Source organism: Colius striatus, chromosome Z, assembly GCF_028858725.1.
Source record: "Colius striatus isolate bColStr4 chromosome Z, bColStr4.1.hap1, whole genome shotgun sequence".
In the NCBI taxonomy this organism is placed as follows: domain Eukaryota; kingdom Metazoa; phylum Chordata; class Aves; order Coliiformes; family Coliidae; genus Colius; species Colius striatus.
The window spans coordinates 45,032,695-45,047,881 of NC_084790.1; the positions used below are offsets into that span (position 1 = coordinate 45,032,695).

General features: G+C 41.8%; 2 protein-coding genes across 5 annotated transcripts in view; one reads left to right on the forward strand and one right to left on the reverse strand.

Annotated features, from left to right (window-relative positions):
- The window catches only part of ERCC8 (ERCC excision repair 8, CSA ubiquitin ligase complex subunit), a 38,709-nt gene extending 29,014 nt beyond the window's left edge, over nucleotides 1-9,695 (reverse strand). Inside the window, exons 1-5 of one of the 4 annotated variants that reach the window (XM_062019127.1) lie at nucleotides 9,477-9,500; nucleotides 8,887-8,950; nucleotides 7,539-7,634; nucleotides 7,295-7,396; nucleotides 78-201 (exon numbers count right to left, since the gene is read on the reverse strand). In XM_062019127.1, the coding sequence (XP_061875111.1) occupies nucleotides 78-201; nucleotides 7,295-7,395 (225 nt within the window). In that variant the 5' untranslated portion in view covers nucleotide 7,396; nucleotides 7,539-7,634; nucleotides 8,887-8,950; nucleotides 9,477-9,500. Of the gene's footprint in view, nucleotides 1-77; nucleotides 202-7,294; nucleotides 7,397-7,538; nucleotides 7,635-8,886 lie in introns of all 4 variants that reach the window. The other 3 variants (XM_062019126.1, XM_062019124.1, XM_062019125.1) reach the window with 3 other exon arrangements.
- Nucleotides 9,696-9,835: 140 nt separating this feature from the next.
- The window catches only part of NDUFAF2 (NADH:ubiquinone oxidoreductase complex assembly factor 2), a 68,950-nt gene continuing 63,598 nt past the window's right edge, over nucleotides 9,836-15,187 (forward strand). Inside the window, exon 1 of the mRNA XM_062018410.1 lies at nucleotides 9,836-10,056. Coding sequence (XP_061874394.1) covers nucleotides 9,930-10,056 — 127 coding nt within the window. The 5' untranslated portion in view covers nucleotides 9,836-9,929. The remainder of the gene's footprint in view (nucleotides 10,057-15,187) is intronic.

Consider the following 15,187-nt stretch of genomic DNA (forward strand, 5'->3'; position numbering starts at 1 on the left):
AGCTCTGGGAGAATTGCAAATGTGGAATGAATAACATGTACACAAAGAAGCTTGCAAGCTAAGAAATTCTCTCTTACTTGTAAAGTATTTGTATCCCATATTTTCAAGGTTTTGTCAAAGGAGCTGGATGTAAACATGCCAGTGTCATGGGGATACCACTGGACAGTCTCCACACTGAATCTATGTACATCAGGATGGCTCCTAAAATCAAGCAAAAGATTCCAGTTGGTTAGAGTATTAACAATCATCTTGAAATTCTCTTGATATTTGATGTCAAGTTGAAGGCAAAGTTTCAACATCTAAAAAAAATTTGTACTGAAGTTTTCAAGAACAACTAGTTGTGTTGGTGCATCAATTTTCAATCAACCAATGTTAATGGCTTTTAAGAGCCTGCATTTCAAGAAACTACTGATCATTCATCTTTTCAAAGTATGGTAACTGTAGCATATTTCAAGTTCAGACACTCAGTCTGAGGCATAAAAAAGCACTAAATGCCTTCTGAAATGTTTAAATTCTAAGTTTAAAGATATAATGTTTAAAGTGAGCACCTAACAGAACAAACCATTTATACTTGTAGAATCACACTGTCTTAGAAGTGGATCCACAGAAAAAATACAATCACATACACAGTTTGAAAAATTCATGATTATTAGCTAACAACTACAGCTACACAGTTACTGGAAATTATTGTATACTGAAGTCAACATACAGCAGTGGATTGAGTTAATTATTTTTGCAATCATAAATAAAAGAGGAAGAAGAACATGAAACTTTTGACTGAACTATGCATAGTAACAGAATGTAATATAATTAATAATACATTAACAATAGCTGGAAAAGGGGCCACCAGAGCCAACCTAGCTCCAGGATATGACACAACCTACTAGGCTCTGAACAATACAGGTCATTTCACATACTTGCTAGGCCACTCATAACTGAGCTGGATCCACCTGGATCAAGCTTCAGGGCCTAAATCCATGTTCCCAGACTCAGAAGCACCATGCTGTAGTGGATTAACCCTAGGCAGCTAAGACCCACCACAGCTGTTCACTCACTCTCCTGCAGTGGTACAAGAGAGCAAACCCAAATGGCAGAGGGAAGAAAAATTGTGGATTGAGATAGAGACATTTTAATAAAAGGAAATAAATCAAAACAAAGCAACTCACATAAAAAAAAAAAAAAAGGAAAAATAAAGATGCAAAAGCACTCCCTCACCACAGGCTGATCAATGTCTATCTAGACTCTGAGCAAAATCAACCCCTGGAAAACCTCCCTCCTGTTTTATTGCTGCACATGGCATTGTGTAGTATTGAACAACAATGTCCCTTTGGTCAATTTAAGTCAGGTGTCCCAGTTGTGTTCCTTCCTATCTAGTCGCCCATCCCCAGTCTATCTGCTGAGGGACACAGTGAGACAGAGTACGCCTTGACATTACACATGTGCTGTTCAGCTAAGACATCACTCTGTTATCAAGACTGGATACAAATAAAATAATATAGCCTCAAATAACGTACTATGAAGAAAATTAACTCCATTCCAGCCAGCACATGTGCAAAAAGGATAATAGGACGTAAGGATAACAGGATGGCCAGGATAGCAGAGGACTTGCCCTGGGTGGAAGAGGTTAAAGACTTGTTGGCCAAGCTTAAGGCTCATAAGTCAATGGGTCCTGATGGGATGCATCCTAGAGTGCTGAGGGAGCTGGCTGAGGTGGTTGCTAAGCCTCTCTCCATCATTTTTGAACAATCATGGAGGACAGGTGAGGTGCCTGAGGACTGGAGAAAGGCCAGTGTCACTCCAGTCTGTTAAAAGGGCAAGAAGGACAACCCAGGAAACTACAAGCTGGTCAGCCTCACCTCCATCCCTGGAAAAGTGATGGAACATCCTAAATGTTATCACTAAACATATGAAGGAAAAGATGGTTATCAGGGGGAGTCAACATGGATTCACCAAGGGGAAATCTTGTTTGACCAACCTGATGCCTTCTATGAGTGCATAACTGGCTGACTAGATGAGAGGAGAGCAGTGGATGTCATCTACCTTGACTTCAGCAAGGCTTTTGACACTGTCTCCCATAACATCCTCATCAGAAAGCTCAAGCAGTGTGGCTTGGATGAGTGGACAGTGAGGTGGATCGAGAGCTGGCTGGATGACAGAGCCCAGAGGCTGGTGAGCAATGGCACAGAATCGAGTTGGAGGCCTGTGGCCAGTGGAGTTCCACAGGGATTGGTTCTGGGGCCAGTCTTGTTCAACACCTTCATCAACGACCTGGATTCCCTGATGACACCAAACTGGGATGACTGGCTGATTGCCCAGAAGGCTGTGCTGCCATTCAGCAGAATCTTGACCGGCTTGAGAGTTGGGCAGAGAGGAACCTCATGAGGTTCAACAAGAAATGCAGAGTCCTGCATCTGGGAAGGAACAACCCCATGCACCAGTACAGGCTGGGAGTCGAACTGCTGGAGAGCAGCTCTGCAGAGAGACCTGGGAGTCCTGAGGGAGCAGTGGCACAGGCTGCCCAGAGGGGTTGTGGAGTCTCCTTCCTTGGAGGTCTTCAAGACCCGCCTGGACATGTTCCCATGCAACCTGATCTAGGTGAATCTGCTTCTGCAGGGGGGTTGTACTAGATGATCTCTAAAGGTCCCTTCCAATCCCTACCATTCTATGAAAGACAGTCTATCTGGCTCCATGTGATGCTAGTGAAAGTCTCCCAAGATTTCTTATACTTCACCTCTTACCTTTGCATTGTTCTCTGAAGCTTCCCAGGCTCCAAAGGCATAACTATTGCAGGGGTATCATTGTGTAAACAGATGCAGATCTTTCATAAAGATCTGGCCCTACACCTAAGCTAGTAGACCTTTCTGCTTACTTGGGTTGCCAGAAAGCATAGAAGTCTTTAAATAGCCTGAAGCCAAAACTGACAATACTAAGCAAAAGCTAATGTGCAACTGTTGAGCTTAGTCTAAGAACTCCCAAACTGTTTATCTCTAAGGCATGCACTAGAATTGTCTGTTACCTTCCCACAGTGCTAAAAATCAACAGATTTTGTGCATTTATTCTACTAGGTGGGTCAAGCCAAAAATCTTCAGTACCTGAAGTATCATGAAATCAAGTCTGACTCAGCATGAACTTACTCCTGCAGAGGCATTTGTATGCACTGTGCAGAAAAATCTCAACTCATGGCACTAATTATCCTGGCACAATTACCATAAGTGTACAATGCTGTACTGTGTCCGGCACTGAACCAGAGCAATCAGTTTTCCCATAATCCAGAGAGCTGAGGAATGAACTGAAAAAACCTCTCAAGTAGCTCTGTAAGAATCATCTTTCATCTGGCCAGGAAACATAGTAGTAGTGACAACATGCTGTTCAGTCTGGCTTCATGTCTCATGGCTCTAAGTTATTCCCAGTTCCTTCATTCTATATGCAGTATTTGCATTACTTAGAATATCCAAAACTTTTCCACCAAAGAAAAATATAGAACTAACTCTATGTATAGTAAGGCCACTGGCATTCATTCTTGCTAGACAGGTTTTCAGCAGAGGAGTCTACTTTACATACAAGTATCAGCTATATGTTATCTACAGGCTGTTTGGTTACTCTCAAATGCCAGGTTTTGCCATAGGACAGCATGAATCATATGAAACCATGCAAACCATGCCAACTCCCAGTGGAACAAGGAAAGTTCTGCAACAGTGGCCCTCATTCTAGATGAGAATCACTGGGTAAATCACAGCCTACCATCAGGAATTGTCTCCTCTGATGTTCTAATCTACCGGATCCTCAGCAGGCCTAGTTCAGAGGCTACTCAGAAATAACTTCCAAGGGCTTACTCTTTATTGTCTCATCAAGAGCTTACTCTTTAAGGAACTTTGAGACCAAAGTTGTATTGTGCACTGCGGACTTGGAACACAAGCAAACTTCTGCAACATTCATAACACGTTTCAAAGAGAAGTCAGATAGTGAGATATGAAATGTTTCTTGCTGGCAATTATAAATTAATTTACGATGTCTGGAACTCTGCACAAATAATATTCCAATATATGAAGCTATATCTAATTAGCTACATAAAGCATTTTAAACATACTAGGAAGCTACAAGAATACTGGGAATAAATGGTTGTCAGAAAAAAAATCTACTGTAGTTACCCTAGGCAATAATAATAATAAGCCTGTCATTTATAAGTGTCACACAAAATCAGGTTCTACTAGTACAGTTTATGCCTCTACTCAACAGATAAGAAATAAAAGATGTATCTATGCAATCGAATACTTACTCAAGAAACAGGCTACCAAGTAACTGCTCATCAAAAAGAATTTCCCAATACGTAGTATTTCTACAGACCTAACTAAAGTTAATAATGGCATGATTTTAGTACAGATTTGTCAGATTTTATGCTGTGTCTTCTCAGCATGTACTTCTTCCGTTTTCTGTATATGTTTCAGAATTCATTTCTGGTTTGAGCTTTGGGAAAGTATAATCATTATTTGTTCCTACCCATTTGATTTGATGCATGTTCTATTACTCTTTTTCCTTCTTATGGTCCAGGATACTATTTAGGCCTTTTATTGCTGCAAAGCTGTTCTGCTCTTGGCACTTATGGAGATCTCAGATCTCATATAACTTGAGGACGGGCAAAAAATAAAAAACAGGGAAAATGTAACTACTAATCTTTCACACGGTAGGATATATCTTATTATAAGTCTCTGACAAAGTCCTACTCTACTAGATAACTCTACTATCTAAACACAAGAAAGAATCAGGTTTTGCCAGGGACTTAGTGCTCATAAGGGACAAATTTATATTGCCTGCAGGGAAAGCCTAACAAATCAACAAAGGCTTGAGTCTTTATGTAGACTACTGTGACACATTATGGTAGTATCCTGTTTTTCAGAAAAATGTCTCATTTTTGTCAGTCACATACCTGTCTTCATTCAAACAAAGTCCTTACAGGTTCTGTATTAATTACTTCTGTACCCAGTGAACATTTGGTGAGCTTAAAATTACTCCCAGCTTTGCTAGTAGCTGAGATCTACAAACAAAACAAACAAAACAATTGCAAATCTGTATTGTAACTTTCTCTGATCAGATGTACAAGGATTTGCAAAGACAATTTTCTTTTTGCTTAAACATGTATTTATTCAAAGATACATATACTATAGGTTTATGACCCTTGGAAGAAGGGTAACGCAACTCAGGACTAGAAGCATGCCATGAGGTTATGCAGGGAGAAAATTAGAAAGGCCCTAACAGAACTTAATCTAGCTACTGCCATAAAGAATGTTGCTATAAATACATCAACAACAGAAGGAAGGCTAAGGAGAAATTCCATTCTTTACTGAACATATGGGGAAACACATTGACAACAGATGAGGAAAAGGCCAGGGCAATTATTGTCTTCTTTGTTTCAGTTTTTGATAGTTAAGACCAGATGTTGGAGGCATAGACACTTTACAGAATGAAGCCCCTGTAACTCAAGGGGAAATTGTTAGTGAACTGCAACAGCACTTAAGACACACACAGATCTATGTGGCCAGATGAGATTCACACAAGGGTACTGAGGGAGTTGGCAGAAGTGTTAACTAAGAAACTTTTCAATAGCTGTATCAAGAGTCCTGTCTGACTGAGGAAGTGCCAGTTAGGCAGAGGTTAGCAAATGCAGTGCCCACAGAATCACAAAATGGTTAGGGTCGGAAGAGACCTCTAGAGATCACCTAACACAACCCCCTCCTAAAGCATGTTCACCTTGATCAGGTCACACAGGAACACGTCCAGGAAAATTTGGAAACCTCCAGAGAAGGAGACTTCACACCCTCCTTGAGCAGCCTGTGCCAGGGCTCCCTCACCCTCACAGCAAAGAAGTTTCTCCTCACATTCACATGGAACTTCCTATGTTCCAGCTTACGCCTGTTATCCCTTGTGCTGTCACTGAGCACTACAGAAAACTTGCACTATCCTCTCATCACCTGCCCTTTAGGTATTTTTAAGGTTCCCCCTCAGCCTTTTTTCCCCAGGCTAAACAGCCACAGGTCTCAGAGCCTTTTCTCGTAAGAAAAGTGCCTTATTCCCCACCTGCAAGAATGGTTGGAAGGATTTGGAGAACTGTAAGTCAGTTAGTCTGACCTTGGTGCTGGGGAAGGTTATGGAGCAGATCCTCTTGAGCGCCATCATGCTGCACATACAGGACAACCAGGTGATCAGGCCCAGGCAGTACACAGGTTTATGAATGGTAGATCCTGACTGACAAACTTGATCTCTTTCTATGACAAGGTGATCTGCTAAGTGGATGAGAGGAAGGCTGTTGATGTGATCTGCCTGGAGTTTAGTAAGGCCTTTCACGCCATTTCCCACAGCATCCCCCTGGAGAAACTAGCTGCCCATGGCTAAGATGGACAAACTCTGCATTGGGTGGAAACATTTCTGGATGGCTACCTGAGTGTGTGAGGTAATGGTTGGTCTCTTCTGCCAAGTAACAACCAATAAGATGACAGGAAACAGCCTCCAGTTGTGCCAAGGGAGGTTTTGACTGGATATTAGGAAACATTTTTTTTTACTGCAAATGTTGTGAAGCGTTGGAATAGGCTGCCCAGTGAAGTAGTGGAGTCACCATCCCTGGTGGTATTCAAAGGATGTGTAGATGTGTTGCTTAGGGACATGGTTTACTGGGGGATGTGACAGTGCTGGGTTAATGGACTTGATCCTAAAAGTCTTTCCAACCTAAATGATTCTATGTTTTGGGGGACACAAGGAATATTTTTAAAACATAAAATTACTCTCTCATAGTTACTGGCTTATTTCAAAATGAAACAACAAGGAAACCCAGAGATGACAAATCTGTGAATCTGGAACAGGGTTAGATTTTTTAAATCTCTTTTCTAGTGTTAAAACGTAAGACTGGAAAACTAACTCTCATTTTTGTGGGGTCTACAGAAAGATAATCCTCTCTACTTTCCATATGACTCTGTGTAATTAATATCTTCCATTTCACCTTTTTAATTGCCAAAGATCTGCTCAAACAATATCAGAGTCACTGTACATTTATTACAGCTGTCAGATAAAACACGAAAAATCAATTAGCTATGGCTACTTTGTCAATCACACATATCCCCACAGTTTCCTGCTTCTTTTTTTTTTTTTGCACGCCAAGAAACACATCACATCATGATAGCCTCCTGTCACTATTTTCTACAGTCTTTTTATCCTAGAACTAAGAACACACATTAATTTGTGAGTTTAAGACTAGTCACACAAGTGATATCACGATGAAGTTTTAGAAACATTTTTGAGCACCTACCTTCCCACAGAACAAAGTGCTTTACACGTGTAACTTGGTTTTCTGCTCAAGTTCTCGAGGTCGTAAAGTACAATAACACCATCTGATCCACCAGATAACATGCTGAAAGTGTTAATAAGACATACAAGTTAGAACACTCATTATCTCAATACTGTAGATATAATTGAGCGTTCATGAAGGGAAGAAATCTACAGTACTAAAACACAATGGTCATATGTTTTTACTAACTAAAGTATATACTTACTATCTTCCCTCAACAGGCTCAATATCAAGGGTGTTGATACCACTCCCATGTATTCTTTCCACTTCTCTATCTTTATTTAATTCCAAACTTAGAACCCTTAAAATAAGAGAAAAACAGAGATATAAGCAACAAGAACTACAGAATTGCAGAATGTCACTATGTAGCTAAAACCATAGTCTCATGGTTCCTAAATGCATTATTTTTTGCAAAACTAGACTTGTAGACACATAACAGGGCTGTAAATAAGCCCTGTGAAGTTGGCAGGAAAAAAACCATAAACATTCTTTATGTTGTTTGGAAGGCAAGAGAGAAATAAATATGCAAAATAGGCTCAAAGAAGTAGCAAAACTGCATTTGTGGCCAAAAATGAAATTAAAAAAGGAATGTAATTTGAAAACACTAAGGAAAAGAAACGTTAAGAAGCAGTTGTTGTGGTCTAAATAAGCACTAGTTATTTTGAAGCTCCTTCACGTACTTCTAAGCTTCACCCTACTTGGAACTACAGACATCTAGTGGACAGATTCATTTAGTTTAATAAATCACACTATTTCCTTTGAGGAAACTCTGCTTGTGTGTTATCTGTAATATTAAATAAAAGCTGCACTGTTCACATGAACCTTCCAAGAGTTTTACGAGTTGCAGTTAGGATCTTGTACTACTTTGCAGTAGCCTGCATCTTTAAATATGCCAATATTATATAGTCAAAGAAATAGATTCTGCTTTTTTAAAGCATTTTGCCTGATATAAAAGCCTGAGCCTTACGAGATGATCAGAGCTTCCTACAGAACTATTTTATAAAAGACACTATTAACAAAAACGCAATTCAGTAGACAATTGAAAAGCTGCAAAGCACAGTGCCCCTCTGCAGCTTCAGTAAAGAAGCTGCTACAAACAACACATTTATAAGCATGCTTCAAAAGCAGCAAGTCGTTTAAGCTCTTTTAAAAGATGTGAAACATAGAAATACAAGAATTCAGCTAGAACATTATTTTTATACATACGAAAAAGATACTTCAATTTAAAACAGGTGAGCTCAAGAGTGAATTTTAGTAAAGCAATAAATCCCCCTAAGGGAATGTTATAAACAATGTAACTTTAAACTGTAGCTATAAATACAATCTACTGAAGACTTTAAACTATTTCTTTTTAAAGTAAAAATTAAAATGTTTAGGAAGAGAAATACCAGGTAGGCTGTTGTCCAAACAACATAAATTCTGCCCACTGTCCTCCCGTTTTTAATAGTGAATGCTACACGAGTGCGGAGGGCACAGAAAATATGTGATTGCATTGTCAAAATGCACACAGAAAGCAGCTTCCTTAGTGACCAAAATTAAGTTTTAAACAGCACCTTTTGCAAAGATACAGCCCCAAAACCTGTAAATCGCCAACAAAAATCCTTCCTGAAGATCGACCTGTGCAAGCAAGTGAACTGAGGCTGGTTTTATTAGATTCATCTTCGAATTCAGCTGTAAAATTGATTACAATTCTGATAATCATCCCATAAAAGCTCTCGGGAACCCAATAAAATCCCTATATCTCATTCTTTTGCAACCTGCCAACGTGCCGTGTTTGAAAAGAGGACGAGTGGCTGCGGACACACGACCGTCGCATGAGCCGTTTGTTCCTGCAGCGGAGCACAGCCGCACGCAAACAGAAACATCTGCTGAAACCGTTGCAGTAGCACCGGCAGTGACGCCGAGGTCATTGCCCTGTGCCTGCTCAGCCTAACGAAATATCATCGGCCAGCCCAGCCCAGGGCTGCTAAGCCACACAGGCGGCCAAAAAAAAAAACCCGCGAAGCTGAGGGACGAGGCATGGCAGACAGGCAGGAGCCTCTGCCGGGGACACCAGGCCGGACCCGGAGCCTCCCAGCTGTCCCACTCTGGCTGCCAGCGGGTAGAGGCCCGGTGCAGCTCCGCTCCGCTCCCCTCCCTCGACCTGGCTGGCGCGGCGCGGCAGCTCGGGCGTCCCCTCGGGCTCAGGCCGGGCGGAGCCTGGGGCTGCTGTCGCGCGTGCCCCTCCCCGGCCTCAGAGCCCCACCGGCCGCCGCTACCTCCGGGTGGCCTCGGCACGGCGCAGACGCAGTGGATCATCGAGCCCGGCCTGACGAGCTGCGATGAACCCGAGCATGGCAGCACAGCAGGCCCAGCCCCCACCGCTCCGTCATCTTAGCCTGGGGCAGGCCGGCCTCCGCCAATGGCGAGCGGTGTTGCTGGCAGGCGGGCTGGCGGCGGACGGGACGGGACGGGACGGGGCGGGGCGGAGCGGAGCGGGGCGGGGCCAGGCAGGCGCGGGGTCGCCGGAGGGGTGACGCGGACCCCGGGGGCCGGGTGGGGCCTGGCCTGTGGCGGCGGCGGCGGCCGTGTGGGCGGGAGCGGTGGGCACGGCGGGATGAGCCGGCCATGGCGTGTGCTGCGCGCCCTGCGCGCACGGCTCTTCGGGCCGGAGAAGGAGCTGGTGGGCACCGACCCCGCCGGCAACAAGTACTATCGCGTGCCCAAGCACGAGACGCGCGCAGGTAGGCACGGGCGGCCGGCGCGGCGAGGCAAGGCGAGGCAAGGCGGCTGTGCGTGCAGCCCTGCGCGTACCGGCTCTGCTGCCGCCGCCGACAGCCCCCGACAGCCCCGGCGGAGCGTGGTCCTGCGTAGCCGCTGGCCACCAGGTCGGCGGGGCGGCATTTCTGCTGTGAGGCGGCTGTCGCCCCGTTGCAAAAGCGAACGGGCTCTCGGTAAAGGAATGGCCGTAGCCGCTGAGGGAACCGAGCGAGGGGCGGGGCCACTCTGCGCGGCTTGTTTCGAAGAACACGCTCAGTGTCTCGTTAGACTCATGCTCTAACGCAAGATAAAACCCAAAGCCAGTCATCGGGAGGTTTTGGAGTGTAGCCGGCACCCTGTACAAGGTAGATAGGCAGCAGTAAACAGATCAGCCCTCCTTGATAATTCAGAGCACCTTTACCTGCGTTTTTACGTGAATTCCTGTGTATATGTTCACTGGATTCCTGAGGAAAAACAGTGTTCTAAGTTTCATCCCGTGTTTCAGGGGGCTGGATATTCTTATAGCATGTCTTATAGCATCTTCGGAGGCTATGGTTACTCTGCTGACCAGTTCTGAAAAAGAGTGAAGGAAAAAGGTGCAGCTTTTTATATTTTTCAGTGCTGTTTCCTCTCTCTGTACAGGCTTGTTTATCTAGTGTAATCCATGTATGTTTTATGTGACTGCACATTTAGACTGTGGAGACTTTCTACGTGATATTCTTTAAAATAAAAAGAGAAGCACAAAGTCACAGGTTGTGCAGTCACTTCAGTCAGTACCCTGCCTAAAAGGAAGGGAGTGAGGGGGCACACATCTTCGCTTCAGAAACGTGTTATGTCTTATGGTGTTATTTTGCCTTCAGAGCAGTTATCCTGGCCTTTTTTGGTCTGCAACTTCATGAACAACTGGCAGTGGCTTAAAGCAGGTCTGCTCAAAAAAGTGTCTGGGAAGAAAATGTGAATGCCTTCTCGTCAGCAGTGTGTTTTCCTTCTGGATTACCATGACAGTCTGTCACTTCATTCTGGCATTTCTGGCTTTCTTCATCTTACTTTCAACTTTTGATCTCACTGTTGAAGTTCGTGATAATCTTTAAGGGGTATACTGTGTCCTTTAGCATACAGTGGGAAGGGCTGGCTCTTAAAATGCTCTGCAGTTGCAACTCTGAAGTCAGTGAGAACATCATTTCTGTAAATCGTAAGGCTTTCTCATGTTATGTCTGTTTTAGTGATACAGATAACGTAATGCACGCCTACTAAATTATCAGTACTCCTCTCTTACTGGATTTTCCTCTCTCATTCATTCACTTGTCTTACTTTCTTGATCTTGGTATGTTGAAAGTTATGCACCACTAGCTTGCACTGATGCAATATTTTACTGCTACCAAAAGGGAGTGATCTTCTCTATTTTCTTTCTTACCACTGATGACTTTTTTCTGTCAGTTATTAGGCCTTCCTGTAGAAAGCTTTATTGGAAAAAAATATTAAAATGACTTAACTAAGAATCAGTTGCAAACTAGAGCTGGCACAGAAGTGGGAATGAAGAGGATGAGTTGTAAGGCAGTGCTAGAACTTTTTACAGAGTCTCTAATACTTCCTAATTATGTTCACCTCAGTTATCCTCTGCCTTCTAACAGTTTGCTGTTAAGCTCTTAACTGTAGCCTGATCCATTCAAATGCATGTTATTTGGAAAAAGTTGAGCATTAAAAAAAAATTAAATGCAGACTAAGAAAAAAATGTCAGGCAAACAGCTAATGTTTTATCTATTCTTCTCATGCTTCTGGTCTCTCTTTGGAATGAAAGTAACAGAAAGGTGATTGCAATTTGGCAATATTTGGGATATTTGGGATACTCAAAACTAATACCTCATCTTCCATAAAGGAGTTAATTCAGTCAGTTAATTCTCCTTTATTGTCCTTATTTTGTGTAACTAGAGAACAGGAGAGTGCATATGAAAAATACTACTGCTAGAATTCTGTGTGAAAACATTACTTTTGAAAGTTTTATTTAATTTACTGATGTATATTTGACACTGCACTAATTGTGCCTTTACGTGATTTAAAAACCCTAACCCTTCAGAATCAGTAGAGTGAAAGAACTCTGAAAGGAGTAAGCGAGAATTCCCCACAAAAAAAGAGAAAATGAAGGTGAAACTCTTTTGTGAAGGTGTTCAAAATTTTCTTTTTATTCTGTTGATTTGTTCTGTATTACACTAATTGAAGGGACTCACTGTTACCGTCAAACACACTTTGACCATGAGATGTGAAATAAAGCAATTATTAATGAGGAAGAAGCAGCTTACTTGAGGAAAAAAGGCTTCAATAAATTTGGAAAACAGATAGGAGAGATCCTATGTGTGAACGTCTAAGAAGAAAAAGTGTAAAGGTATGTAGAACAATTCTTACTTGTACCTTGTCCATCTGTTAGAGACAGAGGTACAAGTTACCCTAATGTGGATGAAAGGTAAGATGTATAGCAATAAATTAATCTGAATAAGTCATGAGATTACCTCAAAAGACAAAACTCTCTGTGAATGAGGTTAACTCGCATGAGTGCTGAAAAAATAGAGAAGCATCTTGTAAGTACATTCACAAGAGAGTAAGTGAAAAATTATGTGAAATTGTTGGTTTCATAAAATTGATTATTTTTAAAATAGTTTTCTGAGTGGAATTTTTTTAAACCTTTTTGTTGGAAAATTTAAGACTGTGGATTCTAAATTTGCTATGTGAATGAATAGTAGGTTGGAAACTTATCTGTTATTGGAATGGGGGGAAATATTACTCTTGTCAGCTGGATGGGAGTATCCAGAGGAATCCATTAGCTGTCTGTCGAAGTTCAGAATGACTCAAAAGTTTTTATTAGTGATTTGGATGGAGAAAAAGAAAGCATTTTTACTACATTTGCAGGTCAGACTTCAGGAGGAAACTGGAAATAGCTGTAAGCATATGGGAGCTCCAGTGTCATATGATTCATCTGGAGGACCAGATGGGATTAAGCCATGCTTGTTTCTAAACAAAACACATATAATGTAGGGGTTAAAGTGCTCTAAGAATATGGATCTATACAACTGACAGCTTTTCCATGGTACAACATGTACTGTGTTAGAACTGTTATCAGTGTAACTCTTGTGTCCTCTTAATTTTCTGTATTCCTGTTTTCTCCCTCCATTTCTACCTTACAGGTAGAATTATTCTCTTTCCTTGCAAAACACGCTTTCTCGTTAGTGTTATTATTTTAAGATACAATCTTCCCTGAACCTATCCAGCCTCTTCCCTTGTTGCTTTGGGTTACTTAGATGTAGGAAATTCTATATCCGTTAAATTTTCCCACTCACTGGTGTCTCATTTCTCCTGTAATTTGTGCCTTTAATTCTGTAGACACAATCATTGTGTTGTCAGCACAGAAAGATACTAGGTTTGGTCTATTTCAGAATAGGAAAATAAGCCAATCCACTCTCAGGTTTGTATTACCTTGTGGCTGAGGATAAATCAGTTCATCCTATTGTTAGGGAAGTAATTCCAGCTGGATATTCGCACTGCCTTGAGTGGTGGTAACTAATTTGCTCTCACCTTAAAACATTTTTGGAGAGCATCCTGTGCTGGTCACATACAGCAGGGTCACACCAGAATTATTGGGCTTTTAAAACTGGCTATAAAACTTCTTTAAAGAAATTCAACAATATGTGGTGGAGAAGGAAATATGTTTTAGTCTATAGAAACTAAAATGTATGCAGAAAGTTTCTGAAGCTTAGTTTTAAAAGAAATTAGGTATTTTAAGTGCTCTTTAAGTGTTGGAGAGCATTATTTAATGTAGATTAGGAAAACCTGCAGCACATATTGTTCATATCTTACCCTGTGTGCTAGCCATATAGAGACCAGTACAGGATGGGAACAGCACTGGAAAAAAAATTAATCATAGAGGAAGCCTTGTAGAGGCACTTAACTGTTTGAGGAGGACTGAGTAGTTCTAGTATGGTGCCAGGCCTGATGTGCTTTATCCCTCTGTAGTGTATTCGGGCAAATAAGCTCTCACAGAAAGACTGCAGAACAGACAGGTGCTACTTTCTTTTCCATGCCTTAGACATAGTCAGGAACATGTTTGTTTCAGACCAACAAGGAGATCCCACTTTCAGCTAGAGGTGAGGATGAATGGCATAGGTAGTGTGTATACCTTCCCATACTTTAGGCAAAAGCTGTCTGACATCTTTCTTTTTGCCTGCTCTGGTCCTTGGCAGGTGTTTGGAATAGAAATACGTGGAGCCTATAGCACAAAAAAAATCGTGTTCAGTGGTGAATTGCTGTCTCCTACACTCAGTCCAGAGTCCAGAACACTCTTGGACCATGGAGCCTTGTCTACATTAGTAAGGAGTAGTAGGAGCAGATCAGTGGATCCAAGTAGTTGAAGTTGAGTTTCCTCACACCTCCATCACATGAGATTCAGAGTTTACTTCAGATTAAATCTAGTGTGTATCCAAGAACTGAACATCTATCATACATGTAGTTTGAAGATCTCAAAAAGGTAAAAAAGTGTTAGGTAGATGCTTTCACGTGTGGCTTTCGCATTGCCTTGCCACCTAATAGCCCATTATTTTTTGAAATGTTTCGGAAGTGAGGATTTCTTCTTGGAAAAAGCAAGTTGTGCACACAGAAACTACTTTTGAGATGCAAATCAGCATGTGGTAAATAGAGGCAGCATGGCATTTGGTATTTTACAAAACCATATTTGCTTTGGATCAAGTCACTCTGTAAACATGTTCTCACAAATATTGTAAACTCTGGGGTGTCCTGGTCAAACTCAAGGTGCCTATTTTAGCAGATATTTTACCTTATTTTTAAAAAGTCTAATGAGTAATAGGAAAAAGATATGAACTTGCGTGGGTATCATAGTCCTGTGGGTGAATATAGAAAAGATGGGCAGTTTGGAGTGGAAGGGAAAGGAAACATAAAACTGAGCTATTTGAGTTTGGTTGCACTAATTGTCTTGGAAGAGATAAACTGAACATTGAAAGTGCTTAGACAATAAGAATATAAAGTTAACAGATTCAGTAAGGAAAGAACTCCTAGAAATAGAAAAGGAGTTAAAGGGAAGTCAAGTCTTCAACACTATGGTGAGGTAGACTC